Source organism: Linepithema humile, chromosome 1 (genome assembly GCF_040581485.1).
Source record: "Linepithema humile isolate Giens D197 chromosome 1, Lhum_UNIL_v1.0, whole genome shotgun sequence".
Lineage (NCBI taxonomy): Eukaryota > Metazoa > Arthropoda > Insecta > Hymenoptera > Formicidae > Linepithema > Linepithema humile.
In genome coordinates this window covers 2,172,744-2,188,501 of record NC_090128.1, presented here as the reverse complement: position 1 = coordinate 2,188,501, position 15,758 = coordinate 2,172,744, and the positions used below count along the sequence as shown (strand labels likewise).

Sequence of the window (15,758 nt, the reverse complement as noted above, 5' to 3'; positions counted from 1 at the left end):
CGTGCTCCTTCTTCAGATGATTTAACAGATTGAACTTCATCGGCATCACGTTGTGGCAGTACGGACAAGTGTATAAGATTCTGCCGCACTCCTCTCGCACGTGCCGGTTAAGCGCCATCCGCGACCTGTATACTTTCTTGCACTCGCCGCACTTGTGCAAACCTGAAACGGAAGGAAGAGCGCCACTTTGAATAGTCGTCTTGACATTTCGCGACAATCAACAATACTCTCGCCCTCACAAATGCGTCAACATCGACATTAGCATTTTGTGCGCATTTTTGTGCCGTACCGAGTAGCTCGCTGAGATCGTGCTGTTTAGTCGAATCCTTCGGCCGATCTGAAACAGAAAACACATTTAATCGTTTGTTAGTAACTCACAGCCTGAAAAATTTCGAGAGGGTTCATATTCAGTAGATAAACCGTTCTAGAAAAAAAGCACCGATGGATGAAATAAATTTTACATTGACAAAAATAAACATTTAAAAAACTTCGTGAAAAATATGTTTCCGATAAACGTATATTTGTCGAATTTTAGAGTAAGGGAAAGTTTTATTTTTATTTTTTCTTCCAAAATATGGATTTCGTTGTTACAGTAAAGCTCTAGTTTTGGGACCGCTGGACTATTTTTAGGAGAAAAAAAATCATTGTAACAGTTTGCTGCCTTGCCAACTAAAAATGAGACTCACGTTTTGCTTTTAACACTTTCTTGACACTTTATTGTTGGTATTACGAAAATACATGCATTTATAAATACTACGGATTATGCGGTATCTTTATGATCGTGTGTAAGCGGCTGGCATTTGCCGAAATAAAATTTCGAGATTGATATATGCAGCGATAATCGATCGTGTACAGTATTGGCAACAATATTTATCGTCAGATCCAAGCACTCATTCTCGATGGATAAAATATTCATTCATAGTATATTTTATTCTTTCCACTATGTTTGGCTTTCCGATGAAGCAGGATGAACACTTTCTAATATTGTATCCTTGATCACAAGGGAGCTGCATAATATTTGTTTGCAAAAAGCACGAGGCAAACGTGATCGCGCATCTCGTAAGCCTTATTATTGTCGCTCAGTCTTTTTCCCTTTAGAGTTTAAATTAGAATATACCGTTCGTTCAATTGAGATACGAATTCCTTGCATTATATTTCTGTACCTTCGGTCTCAGCGCTATTATACTTACGTGATTATGTGATAAAATGTTACGAAGAAAAAAGATATACTACAAATGACATAAATTTCGGTTCCCGCGTCATCTCGAAATGCACGTGCACCGTCCATTTGTGAGATCTGATTCTTCTTCCGTCTCGTGACAAAACGCGCCGACGAACGCTGGTTATTAATTAACGCAATACGTCGAGCTACAATAATCCCTCGAGAACTACCTTATCGTCATCGCAGCTTACGAGCTTACGGGAGTTTACGAAAAATATACTCTTCGGACGCTTCCTCGGGATTTCTAATCGGAAAGACTACTTAGAAAACGGTCGTCGAGGTCTCGGGACCGAGTCGCTCATAGATCTTCTTTATCGGAGCTGCAAGTCCTCGAGTTGACAATTACGACAACATGGCGCACACTAGCCACGAAGAATCATAACGACGACTAAGGCAATTCAACAATTCCTCCCCGGTCCGCAGCGTCGATTTTATGTGTTCGGCGAGGTGACCTTAAAATGCTGCTCGGCCTGATGGGCGTGCAGGATGAAAGCTTTAAAGGCGGCGAACGGGCACAGCGGGCACTTGAACTGCGGCGGCTCGCACTTGTGCTTCAGATAGTTGCTCCACATCTTGTAGAACTTGCTGCACATGGTGCAGGTGTAGCCGAGGACCTGATCGCCCATGTACATCTTCCGGTAAGCTGCAAACAGAGAGACTAAGTTAGTCAGTTGAGCGAAAGTCAGCTGCGCCGTACAAGCCTCGCAGAAAGGATTCAACAAAAAAAAAAAAACAAAAAAAACAACAATATCAGGATAGAGCCACGGTGAAAGCACTCGCGGGTATTTAGAGTAGCACTAAGTCCGACTTATGAGATATGTCGTTTTGTGTTTGCAAATTTATAGTCTTCGAATGGAAAATCAATGAGTTAAAGAAAATTCGAATGATTGGCATATCCTTCTTCGTAAGATTAAAAAAAAGGTATCTGCATCGCAACATACCTTCTTCATCTTGTAGCGATTATAATAATCGACAATTTCACGAAAGAATCACAAAATATTTTTCGCAAATTGTTGCATATTATAAATTCGCGCACGTGTCCGATAAAATTGACGAAATCTCATAAATCAAACTTAGGATTCTCATGAATTATCTCAGACGAATATTTCTTGCCGCGAGAAGATCGGAAAGTTGCACTTTCCGAAAGCTTAGTTCCTTCAAAACTCGAAAGCCATCTTAAAAATCAACGAAAGCTCAAAAAACTTTGCAAATAAGTCACACAAGGTTTACTACTCCATAGATTCTAAAGAGGAGTCTGAAGATCAGGATCGGAAGGATTAGAAGTCAATTTACCAAGCTGCCAAACATATTTCTATTAAAGCGCTCATTGCTGAAATAATATATACAAATATTAATTCACTCTTCGATATATATATCTTAAGGATACAGTTCGCCAGAAAACTTAGCGACTAAAATTCAAGTATTAAACCGAAAGTCTTTCGCGCCTTAAATCTATTAACTTTCAAAATCTTTTATATTACTACATATTCTAATCGTATGTCCTTTTTTCCTTAATAAATAATCTAAAATTATACTTTGTTAAGTAAAATCTTAAAGACATGTCTTCTTCTTTCCTGAAAAAAATAAGTATCCGATAATTAACCGAACAAAAAAAAATCTTTTTGTGTGCAGAAAAGGGACGTTGGTCTCTGTTCTGCATTCTTGCAACTTTTCAATTTTTGCTTTCGACGCCTGGATTTTCTCCTCAGATATCCTCACTCATCGCTGGTGAATATATACCTAAAGAATTAAAAATTTTTGATAAAATAACCTTTACATTTCGTTACTTTTATTTTATAATAGAAAAAATTTCATATAAATTTTGTGTAATTTTTTTTAGATTCGATAAAAAAACGAGAAATTCAACAAAATAACGAACTTAGTATCTATTACAAAAAAGTCTTCGGTTTATTTTCTTTCGAATGTCACAGAATTTTATTTCATATATTTATAGTTATATATTGTAATAATATATCACATTAGATATTTAATATTCTTATAATAATGACATTTTTAAAATAAAAAAAGTTCTATATAAATAGATTACTTTCTCGTACATTTTACAAAAAGCTATAACGACGCTATTAAAAAAAACAAAATTAATCTACACGACGCCACAAAAAATCCTTTAGTAGTTCAGTAATATAATAGTTATTAATGATCAAATCCTTTAAGTACGTATGTTTTTTTACGAAAATGCATCTTTTTATACTGACACAATCGATCATAAAATTGGTATAAAAGTAAAACAAATGGCAACTTTATATTGATAGGTAAATTATAAAATATAAATAAAACAGTCATTTTATTGTGAAAATAATTCCCTAGGCCGGATTACTAGTGCGACAATTATAATAATTTTAACTAATCGAAAAGCGATTACAAAAATTGCCGTGATGTTTCTTCCTGTGCTTGTCGATGCACCATTTGTGCGGGCTCTTATACGGGCACACCTCGCAGCTGAATTTAGGCTTCGAGTTCACGCACTCGAATTTCCGATGCCTCCAGAGAGATCTCTTCACCGCGTAGCTCTTGCCGCAGTCCATGCATACGAAGATCTTATCATGCATTTCGCCGACGTACATCATCTTGTAAGGCCGCATAACTGAAACATCCACATCAAATCGGTTAATAAAGGCAATCGACAATCTCAGGCGCAAGCATATCTGACGAATATAAATTTTCAGAGGAACTTCAAGACGATAAATCGATACCGATGGCGTCATTCGGCGACGGAAAAATTGTCAATACAACTGATACTGCTAGGATAATTTGATGAAAATCATTTTGAGTAAATATTCAAATGACAACATTCGAATTGCTCGTCGGGGATGCGAAGATTAATTAGTCGAAAATTATTTTAGGCGGTGCTTTTCTCACGATTCTTCTTACGGCGCTTGTTGTGCCTTTCTTCGTAGCTGAATTCAGACTTCACACTCTAACATTTAATGCTTCTGGAGGTTTTCCTTTAATGTGTAACCTTTGTTGCAATTAGTGCATATATGTCGATCTGATTGTATCTTTCTGCTGCTGGTGCAAAGTTTCGTTACCGCTGGTGTCCTGTCGATCACTCTCTCACTTTTGAAGGAAAACAATATGTGTACCATTAATGCTGAAACAATAACATCAAGTCGGTTAATAGAGACAACAAGCTATTACAATAAACACTTTATACAAATTTTAATGCATTTTGTTCAAACTTATTAAAATTTTATGAAAGATATTTTATAATTAATTAAAAATTAAATTTTGGAAATTGTATGTAATAAAATATTTATTAATATTCTTAAAATTTAAATATATTTTGTGAAGGTATTGCGAGAAAGGTGAAACAAATATTACGAGGATAGTAAATAAAAGAATTAAAAATAATTCTTTTCTAATTACAATAAAAACGGAATATAAATTCAACTGCCTGTTCAACGTCAAAATCGATGTCATAATAAGATAAATTATATATCAATTTCATAAAAAAATATTACATTCTATTTTATCATTTACATTTTTATTGCGTTACAATGTATGTATTCCTCGATGCAACGTTAGAAACTCCAAAACAGGCCCAAGCATTGTATACCTCAAACCAAAAATAAGAAATACTCTGGTAGGAAAAGTAAGTAACAAGCGCACATCGCTCGTAACTTTTTATTTATCACAAATGTTACGCAATTATACACCGATATAGACATCGGCGAGAGCAAGCTCGATGCACAAAAGGAATAACAATTTCCCTTTCTCGGATTTTTTCAGAAGCATTAAAGAGGTCTGCGGTTAACAATAAATATAATAATATCTGGTTCGCATATGAAGTAAGTCGATTTACATTTCCGATGTAAACGCAATTGCTCTATTAAGATTTCAAAGAATGATTTTCTCGATTGTTATTGGACTTTAAAATTATTCGAATTTTTATATGGTGTACTTTTCGTACCTTGAAGAATAGAAATGCGGCCACATCAAAAATATAAAATCTTGATGGATAAAATAATGCGATGTTAGTTAAAAAAATAATTCGATTGCAATTGATATAAAGAAGAATATTTAAAAAATGTTTGATAACGTATAGTGAGTTTTAAAAAACATTGTCTTTTGAATAAAATTACACACATACGCGCGCACGCACACACATACTTTTCAAATCTAAATTTACAAAGGACTTACATCTGCAATTGCGTATCATTAAAATTACATATTGTGACAATTTAAAATGCATTATCATATATGTACTAATCTAAGTTCACTACAAAATTCTCCCCTCTTCTCTCTTGAATTTTAGAGGCATTTTCTGTGAATAAAATTATTAGAAACCTTGAGTGATCGATATATCGAGGCAGTCTACTAATTCTGCATCACACAATTGCAATCGTAGAATTCTCTTGTTAATGGGCAACTGACTTTGTTTTGTCAAATAAAATTTTATGATAAGAATGACAAGAAGACAAACATTAAAAAGATAAAATTAGTGAAACACATGTGCATTACATGTGCCTTGGATTAAAAAAAAAAAAAAATCATTATGCTTCAATGAATAGGAACTTATTGTAAAATAAAAATATGCAACTTATGATTTACGTATATTAAATTTAAATACTAATAGTAGGAGAACAGAAAGACGAATTTATATCTAATTGAATATTAATCGCTAATTTATACTTCTATTCTTGGTGGTGATTTTACATCATCAGAACCTTTTCAATTCCATCGACATCTGAACTACGCATGCTAAATAAAAAATAATATTACGCCTAAATTACTATTAATTTATTCCACATTATATTCATATAAAAGATAATTAATCTTGAGTCTTAAAATATAGAGGTAAATATATTACGTCAATGGTGTTGAGTCTGCTAAAAAGACTTGTCGTCGTAAAACTATAAATTATTTATTTGGAGTAAAAATGTAATTAATAATTCAGAGAGATATTGAAATCAACGATATAGAAAAAATAAGATCATCTATTGTTTCGAAAATTATAATAAAATAACTAGTTACAAATGGCATTTGGTATCAAGACCAATTGGAAACATTTCTAAAGAGATACATAATAACTCCCACGATGATAACATAAGTTCTGTTACCGATTATTTTTCACGTAGGGGATAAAATAAAAAAAAAATTGGGAAGGAAAGTAATTACTTTCTACTGCTTAGATTCGTCTGTTGTCGAGTGATGAAAGGTTTTTATATGTCTGCGAACGCAGAAAGAATAATTACTGCGGAAGTTGCAGAGCTCGCAGCGAAATTTGACGACGCCGGTGTTGTGAACATTTCGCACATGTCTCTCCATGTTGGCTTTATACATGCTTTTGTATGGACAAAAGGTGCAAGAGAACTGCGTCACGGCATTGCGTGGATTCATCTTGCAGCCGAACTGTATGTGCTTCTTCAGCAAATTCCTCGGGTAATATACTTTCTTGCAGAAAGGGCATCGCTTGTACGCGTAATTCACAGAAGAGTCATTCGTGTCGCCGCGCACGTTCCAGCCTGAAACAAACGAAGGGAGCTGCGATGTAGCCGTGTTCGCCATATAAAAGACAATTGCAAAGAGACCTGTGGCATTGACAAAATACAAATAAGACAGTCAAATTAGAAAAACAAAGTTTAAATTAAACAAAGACAAAAAAAAAAATCCAAAAAATTTCAACACAACTCGCTAAAAGAATAGCTCATTATTTAATTACTTATAATACTGCATGCTTAATTCCGTGGAAAATTTTTATTGTCATAATTCTCTTACAAAATGCACTTCAAAGTACAGCCTGCCGCTACGTCATGCCGCACGATGCGACTAAACACAGATGAAAAAAAAAATTGCACATCGCGCAAATCTTTTCGACCGTTTCTTTTGCGGCGCGTCTCAAAGTCGACGCGCGAAGTCGACGATAAGAAATCGGTCTGAAAACCGGCGCGGAAAAGCTCGCATTTCTCCTCGTACCACTATGGTCTATGCACGTGTCGTATGTGCCTGTAGAGAACGTCCTTGCGACTGGTCTTGTATCCGCAGACGTTGCAGCGGTGCATGAGCGGTGTGCCGCATACAGTGCTCAGATGACGATACAAAATCGTCCTCGACGTGTAGCCCTTGCCGCACTTATAGCACACGAAGATGGACTTGTTTCCTGAGTTGTACGCAAGATCTTTGGGACCTTGCATCGCCAGGCCATCCCCTACAAATTAGACAAATTAAAGATGTTAGAAAGATGAAAATCACTTTGAAGAGGAATGGTGATCAAAATCGGCGAAATGGAAAAAAACGAAACGAAAGGCGTGATACGACAATGATATCATTTGTGTCCAAGAGCTTCCCGTGCGCATAGAGAATCGTAGCGGCACAATGGAACACATGTCGCACCGGAATAAACACGTCACGTAGTTTTTACGAGGAAATGGAAAATAGGAAACATACGATTTTTATTTCTTTTTCTTAACGTAGCAAAACTAACATAAAATCTGTAGAGAAAATACGTAAAGAATAAAAACTGGAAATATTTATTAATGCGATATTTTCATTAATAAATTGTATCAATGGCAAAGACAAATCGAAATTAATTATAAAAATTTCTTTGTCGAAAATGTACAACTTAGAAATATATAGCAATTACATTTGGTTTTATCGAAAATATAGGATATAAAATATCCGAAAAAACTTAATCTACTCAAATGTGTTTCTAAATAAAATAGCAATAATTTCACATCGATCATTGAATGATTTTAGAAATACGTAAGATACTTCGTGTATAATGTAACGTCTGCTTTTGTATAAACACATTGACGAGCACATGTAACAATAGTAGTAAAAAATATATATAGAATTTTATACATTCAGCTTTTTAATATTATAAAACATTAAGAAAAATTTTTAATATTATAAAATATTATTATATATATAATATTTCCAACATATTACATAAACAAGTATAATTATCATCATTATTACAGTAAAAGTTAAATTATTTCTAAATATAATTTACAAAAAACTACTGATATTTCATCAATCGCAATGATAATCAATAATTCGTCCAACTTGATTGCATAAATAATAGTTTTAACTACACGTTTAAAATGAATGAAAGTTTCTATATTCAAAATAACAATGATTTTATACAACTTATCGTTCATAATTGAACATAATATATGATTAAAATTTAACAAATCGAAAGATTAGCTGTATATTTTTTGCATTCTCGGTTTCTCAAAAATCTGAAACGAAATTGCAGGGAAACCACACAAGGGACATCTGTTACAATGATCTTAAAGTAATTTAAACTAATTCTAAAATCTTAATTTTAATCTAATGCTTTATATCTAGCTTAATTTAAATTTCCATATTCTATGCATGTAATATACCGTGCTGTAACAGCTGCGTATTTACATAATTTTTTCAATCTCTTTTATTCGGACTTAAATTAATTTGGCCACTTTTTCACTCTTGAGCACTCTGACTTCTTGCAAAATTTTTGTCAGATAAAAATTAATTTAAAAAAATCAAGATTATTTACAAACGTCTTAATCTTTTCGTAAAAAGGATACAATTTTGTAAATTTTTTTAGGATTTGTCGAGAACGCTGTCTTACAGTTTACTTGATGCTCACTGCTTCTTCATCGGGAACAATGAATCGCGTGCTCGCGGACAACGTGGTACTTCAACAGGGTGGGTAACCTGGCTCTGTGGGAACAGTACGGGCAGGGGTAGAGAGGCTCCATTTGGCAGAAGTAATTCATGTGCTTCCGCAGACTGCGCCAGTCGCTGTACCGTTTGGTGCACTTGATGCAGCGCAGCTCGTCTTTGCAGCGTCTCCAAACCTCACGCGGCAATTCGTCGCAGAAGGTACGCGGCTTGGCTGAAACACAATCAAAGTTTCATGTAAGAAGAATGACAAACATTCACAGGACGAAAAAAAAAAAAAAATATATCGATTGATCAACTGCGTTGTCTCTCTGCTGCGTCATCGATTGAATTTGATGATCTTTTCAGAATATCGACCGCATCTCTCAACTATTACTAAACACAACTGCTAAGAGCAACACCAAAAAACAGGAAAAAAATAATATAATAGAGAAACAAATATTTTTTTAGAAAAATCAATTTAATCGTGAATGAAACTATAATGTTCTTTTTTGTAATTTTAAAATGTTTGATCGCAAAAATTGAGACAAAATATTCTGCACGTAGACAACGATGCGAATAGATCGAGCAGGAATTTGCACGTCTCGTCAACCCGTTGAACGTAGCCAAACGCGTAGACGTTGTCAGACAATATCGCTATTGGTGGAAAAATGCCTCAGAGAGATAACTGGAAAATTGCAAGAGTCATGTTGTCGTTTCTCACATTCTCGAGAAGAATTACCACAGCGTTTGAATAATTAGAGAAGAGAACGAATTCCTTTATCTTCATGTACCGTCGTGGAACTTGCGATGTATACGAGAAACAAATCCTAACCCACAGAGGCCGTAGATAGATCGAAGATATCCCCTTGAAGCGTGTCGCAGTGTGAAATGTCGCGTACATCTGTTTCCTGGCAATCGAGACAGCCGGTTGCTCAATGAAACAGCAGGATGTGTGTAAACTGTATGACTTTATTATGCATAAGTATCATTTTACAGAACAACAAAATTTTATCATAAATTGTATCCCTCTGCGTGTATGTGTATATGTATGTGGTGTCATAAGATATACATATATATTTGAAGCGCTGAAAATATAATTAGAGTAAGTTCAGTTTTAATGGATTTTTGTACCAAATACATACACGATTTTTTCCGATACGATTTTTTGCTTAAAGTGATATATCTCTAATTGTATTTTTAGCGCTTTATTTGTAACATATATATAACGTATCAATCGAAGCAAATAAACACTCTGCGAATTTGAATTCTCATGCAGATGCGACGATTGTCTTGTACGTGTTCTCCATCTTCATTCAATTTTTTTCTTTTTTTTTTTATTTATTATCGATTTTGATTTATCCGAATACTCTACGCGCCGATAAAAATAAATAACTTTTCGCTTACGTCGATTTAATGATAAACACGAAAAAAACGATTAACAATTTTCGAATAATAATCATCACAGCCAAGACACGCGAATTTGGCCAATAATTTCCAATTCGTCGCAGATATTAGAAAAATTTAAGTTCCGCAGTATCAAAATAAGTAAACGGGTGTTTACTTATTTTCGCCTTTTCAATTGTCTCGTACACCGCTCAATCCTTACAAATAATTCCTTATCGAGCTTATAACTTGAATCGCCACGCTAATATGTCAATGAGAAAGTTTCTTAAGTGCACCATTGTGTATTAACTAGTCTAAACCCTTCTGTCATATGTTAACAAAGTAAATATAGTGGTAAGAAAAATGTCTCGAGTAATTAGTATTGCGTTATATAATACCAAAATACTCGAGAAAAGGCATAAGAAGAAACACATATTCTAGCTGCACGTCGTCCTATAGCGGTACTCCGCGCGTCGAAGTTATATTGAAAGCGTATCAGTGACAAACACATAAAACAACGGAATAGCGAGGAAAAAACGTAACGTCATACATTTAAACTATCTTATCGCGTCGACAGATGTGTGATTCTTCATTCACAACAACACTCTAAACAATCAATAACAAAGCCTACTTGTTTTACTATGCTGCAATGTATTATCGATGCGTGCGCATTACAAATGACTATAAGACACTTTTCAAGAGAAGGGCACGTAAACACTTCCAGCTACCGCGGCACTGTCTTTCTTTTTGGTGACATCAATTTCCATTTTATTTTATTCTTCTTTGCCGACTCCTTTCAGAGTGCTTACAATGTTCGAAGAAAGTTGTAAACAGTCTTTATTCTTACTTTACGTACTTACGTAAATTTATTATATATAATCTACCATAATGTGATGGCCAAGAGTTCAGACTCACAAATCGATAACGCCAAAAATACAATAAAAAATATAGTAATTCAAAATACAATTAAAAAAACACTAGTTGTAAAGATTGGTCTTAGATATAAAATGTATAACAATAAACATGTGTATATTTTATTAATATTCTTTTGTTTTTAGTTAAAAAAATTTTTTTTAAATAGAGAAAATTAACAATGCACGTTGAATAGACTAACCCAAATAAAAATTAAATATAATATTTTTTTACTTCCGCAACTGTAGATAATATTTCATTATTTCATTATTTTCGGTGCATCATTACATAACAAAATTAAATGTATTAATATATTAAATATATGTTTTAATATATAATTTTGATATTAGAGCATATAAATTGTTTATAAATATATATATATAAATTTAGAATTTTTTAATTTGATATATTTTAGAATTTAAAAAAAATTTTTTAAAATATACGCAATTTAACACTTATAAAAATTATGAACAGCTGTTCAGTTACTGTTAACTAGAAATAAACCTTTTTTTTTATAAGTTACTTCTATATTTTTTCTATAAAATATGATGTCTACTGCTGTAACTACTATAATTTAAATCAAATGTATAAAACTACCCGAGAAAAAATGGTATAATTGGTCACATGTAAATATGAATAATTAGTTATAAATAATTAGTTATAATTATATATAATTAATTATAATTAGTTTATGAAAAGATCTAATAATATATGTAATTTTATATGATCATATAAAATATTAAATGTTATCAGACCTTTCAGAACTAATTATACAAGTATATTTACATTTGATCATATTATACCATTTTTTCTCGGGTATGCAATATGTTTAAAGAATATTTTATCATAATTAATCATTAACATATTTATAATTAATTACGAAAAAAAGTAATCAAGCAAAGCAAAAAAAGCAAAACGCTAGTCAAGAAACATAGTTACACATCATCTTTTCTACTTTCCAATTATTGTTTCTCCAATTCTACGTCATGCAATGTAGAATAAAATTAACGTCAATAAAATTTAGAATATAAATTTAATATATTAAATTTATCTGCAATAAATCCGCAATAAGCACAAATATATATATATGTATATATATTATAAATATTATGAAAACTGTATTTTTGGCGCAATAGTTATTGCTGATGAATGTAACGTATGCATTTCATATAAAAATTGAGCACACATTCAAAGTACACACACATGTTTGTTTTCCACAATTATAAACGCAATAATTTGTAGCCTAAGTTTTCGCATTGCGCATATTTTCTTTTCTTTTGATCCGATGTCTGAACTCTTGTTCCTAATAAAAAGAGTATTCTTAAAAATTTGAGTGCAAACACTTTTAGCTTTCATTAAAAACTAACACACACCGAAATCGTTCAGATGTGATAATTCGAGACAAACGTTCTTACCAATAAACACACGAGACATTTATGTAACAGAACTTTCTTCATGAGGAACCTCTTTGTTTCTTAGAATTGTTTAGACATCACACTTATGTCCCAAATAACAACAAAAATCAATTCCTAATCAATCTTAAGGCTCGTTTTATGGATAGAATTCTTTTTTTTTCCAAGGAACTATTGCTTATTTTAAAGTAGCACTTTTCTTCTTTTGAACAATGATTGACCTTTTGCACTCGACATTTTCCGCGAATTATTATTTACGAGAAAGTCTCTTCAAAGCGAACCCTTCGACAAAAACCACTTAAACCGTCATGAGAGTGTTAACTGTTTATCGTAATTCGTCGTTTTTTCCGATCGGGCTGTATGTTTGTTTGTGGCAAGGAAAAAATCGCAGTGTCACTTCTAGCGGACGTATCATCACTCACGCGTGGATTATCGTTATTCTGATCTGATGTTGACTCCGATCGACGTCGCTTTCGATAATAAGTGCAATTCGGAAATGCGGAATTCTTCGGTTCCAGATTATGCCTCCTGAGATGGTTGCCTAGCTCGTATTGAGCAGCATCGGCCTCTTGTATTTTTTTGCACTCCTCTGTATGAAACTTTTTCTCGTGTCTTCTCAAGCTCGAATACTGAGTAAAGCGCCTGTGGCAGAAGATGCAGCCGAACTTAGAAGGCACGTTGCATTCGTTTCTAAGGTGACGCGACAGACTGCCTTTCGAGTCGTATGATCTGTTGCAGGTTTCGCATTTCCATTTGCCGTCGGGATTGCGAGTCTTCCCGCAAACGGTTTTCTTATGACGGTTCAAAGCGTAAGCGCAGGACAAGCCCTTTCTGCAATCTGAGCACGTGAATTGCTTGTAGTTCTGCGGCGGGTAGAATTTTTGCATCGATGACATTTCCATAGGTCTGGACATTTCCATCGCGGACATTTCCATCGCGGACATTTCCATCGCGGACATTTCCATCGCAGACATTTCCATGGATGTAGGTGTGGTGGGCGCCACCTTTGAATGGCAGGGGAGAATGCCGCTTTGGATTTCGAAGCAAGATCGATTCATGCTGAGATCGATCGGTGGTATCGGTGGTATCGGTGACTTCAGAAATACCGAATAATTGAGCATGTTCGTATCCGGTGTACCTGGAAAACGAAAAAGGCGGCGTTAGGGAAGATCGTGATGGGATCGGGTATAGAGGCAGAAAAAAATAAAAGCTTTATTGTTCTTCGAGAAGAAATCATTGATAATAGACAGCGGGATGAAAATATGAAAGGTGCGAAAGACTCGGGGAATCACGGATATTGAAAAATCTCTTGATATTTAAGTAAGTATATTTGTTGCGACAAATGAAGACGTTTAAATATATTGAATCGAATAAGACAAGGCGAGAACCTTGTCAAATCGATAATAGAAAGGCAAATCGAAAAGATTAAGAGGAACAAATATATGAGGACGCATAGAGGAATGCGTGTGAAGTTTGTAAAAAAAAAAATTAATGTGCAAAATATTGAAAACCGGCGGAAAGTCAATAAATTAAGAGCTCTAACGCATGGATTTCGCAACTTTATTCCTACATAAAATCGTTAAGAATCGCGAATATTACGCGTGAAAAATATAGGGAAAAAAATAGGAAATAGGGGAGAGGGGTGGAAAAAAAACATATATATTAAATACATACGTGGTAGCGGTACGAAGAATGTACAGTTCTTCGGCATAGGACGACGCCGAAAAGAGAATTAGAAACGGTACATGCCGCGAATAAGAATAAAGATTTTAAAATGCGTAAAAAAATACTGCGCAAGTTTTAACTGGCTATTTACAGATTTTTCGAGAATCATCGAGTAAACGTCACAAAAGATCGTTATATAAAAAAGAGATCGTTCATTTAAAAATCAATCTTCATGTGGAAGACGGCGTGCGCCCGCTTCGGGCGTCGTATCGAAAATTGCTGGGCATGGAAGCAACAAACGACCATGTCTCGTAGTGATTGATTATGCATAATTTTATTGTTACGTCATCGGCTAATATGGATAATATGTACTTTCTATTCTGCAACAGTTGGATAGGCACAAAGTGTTAACGGCGTCTACAATTTTATTAATGCCCGATAAACTGTCGGACGTTAAACATATATATGGCATGCTATTACAATTATTGAATCTTCGAACAGTGAACTTCGGGTGTGCGCGATTCGAGGAGGGGAGGCTACAACGTGTTACAGATCCTATGTAATCTTCTAAGGACGCTGAATTTTCGGCGCTAAGCTACGGACGATCTTCGCGAGAAGACGCGACATTATGCAGGCGTGTGTGTGTGTGTGTGTCCAACGAGTCACTCTTCACTGATCACGGGTCTCTCTTGAGGCGACGATTCCATCTGGAAGACGGGGCGCGTCAGATTTTCCTCGGACGATCTTCAACGGCGAGGTCTTCACTTGACGAACATTTTCCGGATGCACTTCCTCGGTGGCTGGTAGAGGTTATGGCTGTGCATCAAGTGGCGGCGTAAGCTGATGTTCTGCGTGAAGCTGCGCCCGCACACGTCGCAGCAGAAGTTCCTACGGCCGCCGCACTCGTACTTGAGATGCTTCGACAGGCTGGTCTTCACCTTGTAACCTCTGCCGCACTGCGGACACTTGAGCATGAGATCCTCGTCCATCAGGTAATTCGCGTGTCGCGACTTCCGATACGATCCTGGCTGAGCGATTGCACCCGTCCAGTTGACACCTGGAAGAATACGAAGACGACAGCCGTGTTAGTCGTGAGCTCACACCGTTCACCAAGATCGTCAGACGCGAGTCTCGACGATCGCATCATCACTCGCACGTGCTGCAACGCACGACCACGTTTCCAAGACTTCTCGTCGACAAAAGAGAGAGAGAGAGAGAGAAAGAGAAAGAGAAAGAGAGATGGGAGGAAGGTTGGCGGGATCGGGAGCGCGATTCGCGGAGACAGGATCTCGCCTGGTCGATCAATCGGGTGACTCGTCGAGTCACACTCAAAGCATAGATTGTCTGCTCGACCTGCTTTTGACGATTAATTGATATCTGTCGGACATAGGATAAGGGATCGATTGGAACAAGATCGTTCGCGAGTCTTCATAATTCATTTTGCGAGGCTCAGTCTAAAACCATATCGATTTTTCTGGCTTATGAACCGCGCTCGTCAAGTGCCGGCTCATCAAATGCCGCTGCAGACTCGTTTTCTGGGTAAAACTGTAGTT

General features: G+C 35.2%; 1 protein-coding gene across 11 annotated transcripts in view; it reads right to left on the bottom strand.

Annotated features, from left to right (window-relative positions):
• The window catches only part of lola (longitudinals lacking), a 205,232-nt gene that overhangs the window by 80,594 nt on the left and 108,880 nt on the right, over nucleotides 1-15,758 (bottom strand). The window contains exon 7 of one of the 11 annotated variants that reach the window (XM_067348304.1): nucleotides 688-1,865. The exons of 8 other annotated variants lie outside the window; for them this stretch is intronic. In XM_067348304.1, coding sequence (XP_067204405.1) covers nucleotides 1,654-1,865 — 212 coding nt within the window. In that variant the 3' untranslated portion in view covers nucleotides 688-1,653. Of the gene's footprint in view, nucleotides 1-687; nucleotides 1,866-4,853; nucleotides 6,709-6,925; nucleotides 7,392-15,758 lie in introns of those variants that run through there. 2 more of the 11 variants (XM_067348271.1, XM_067348299.1) reach the window with 2 other exon arrangements.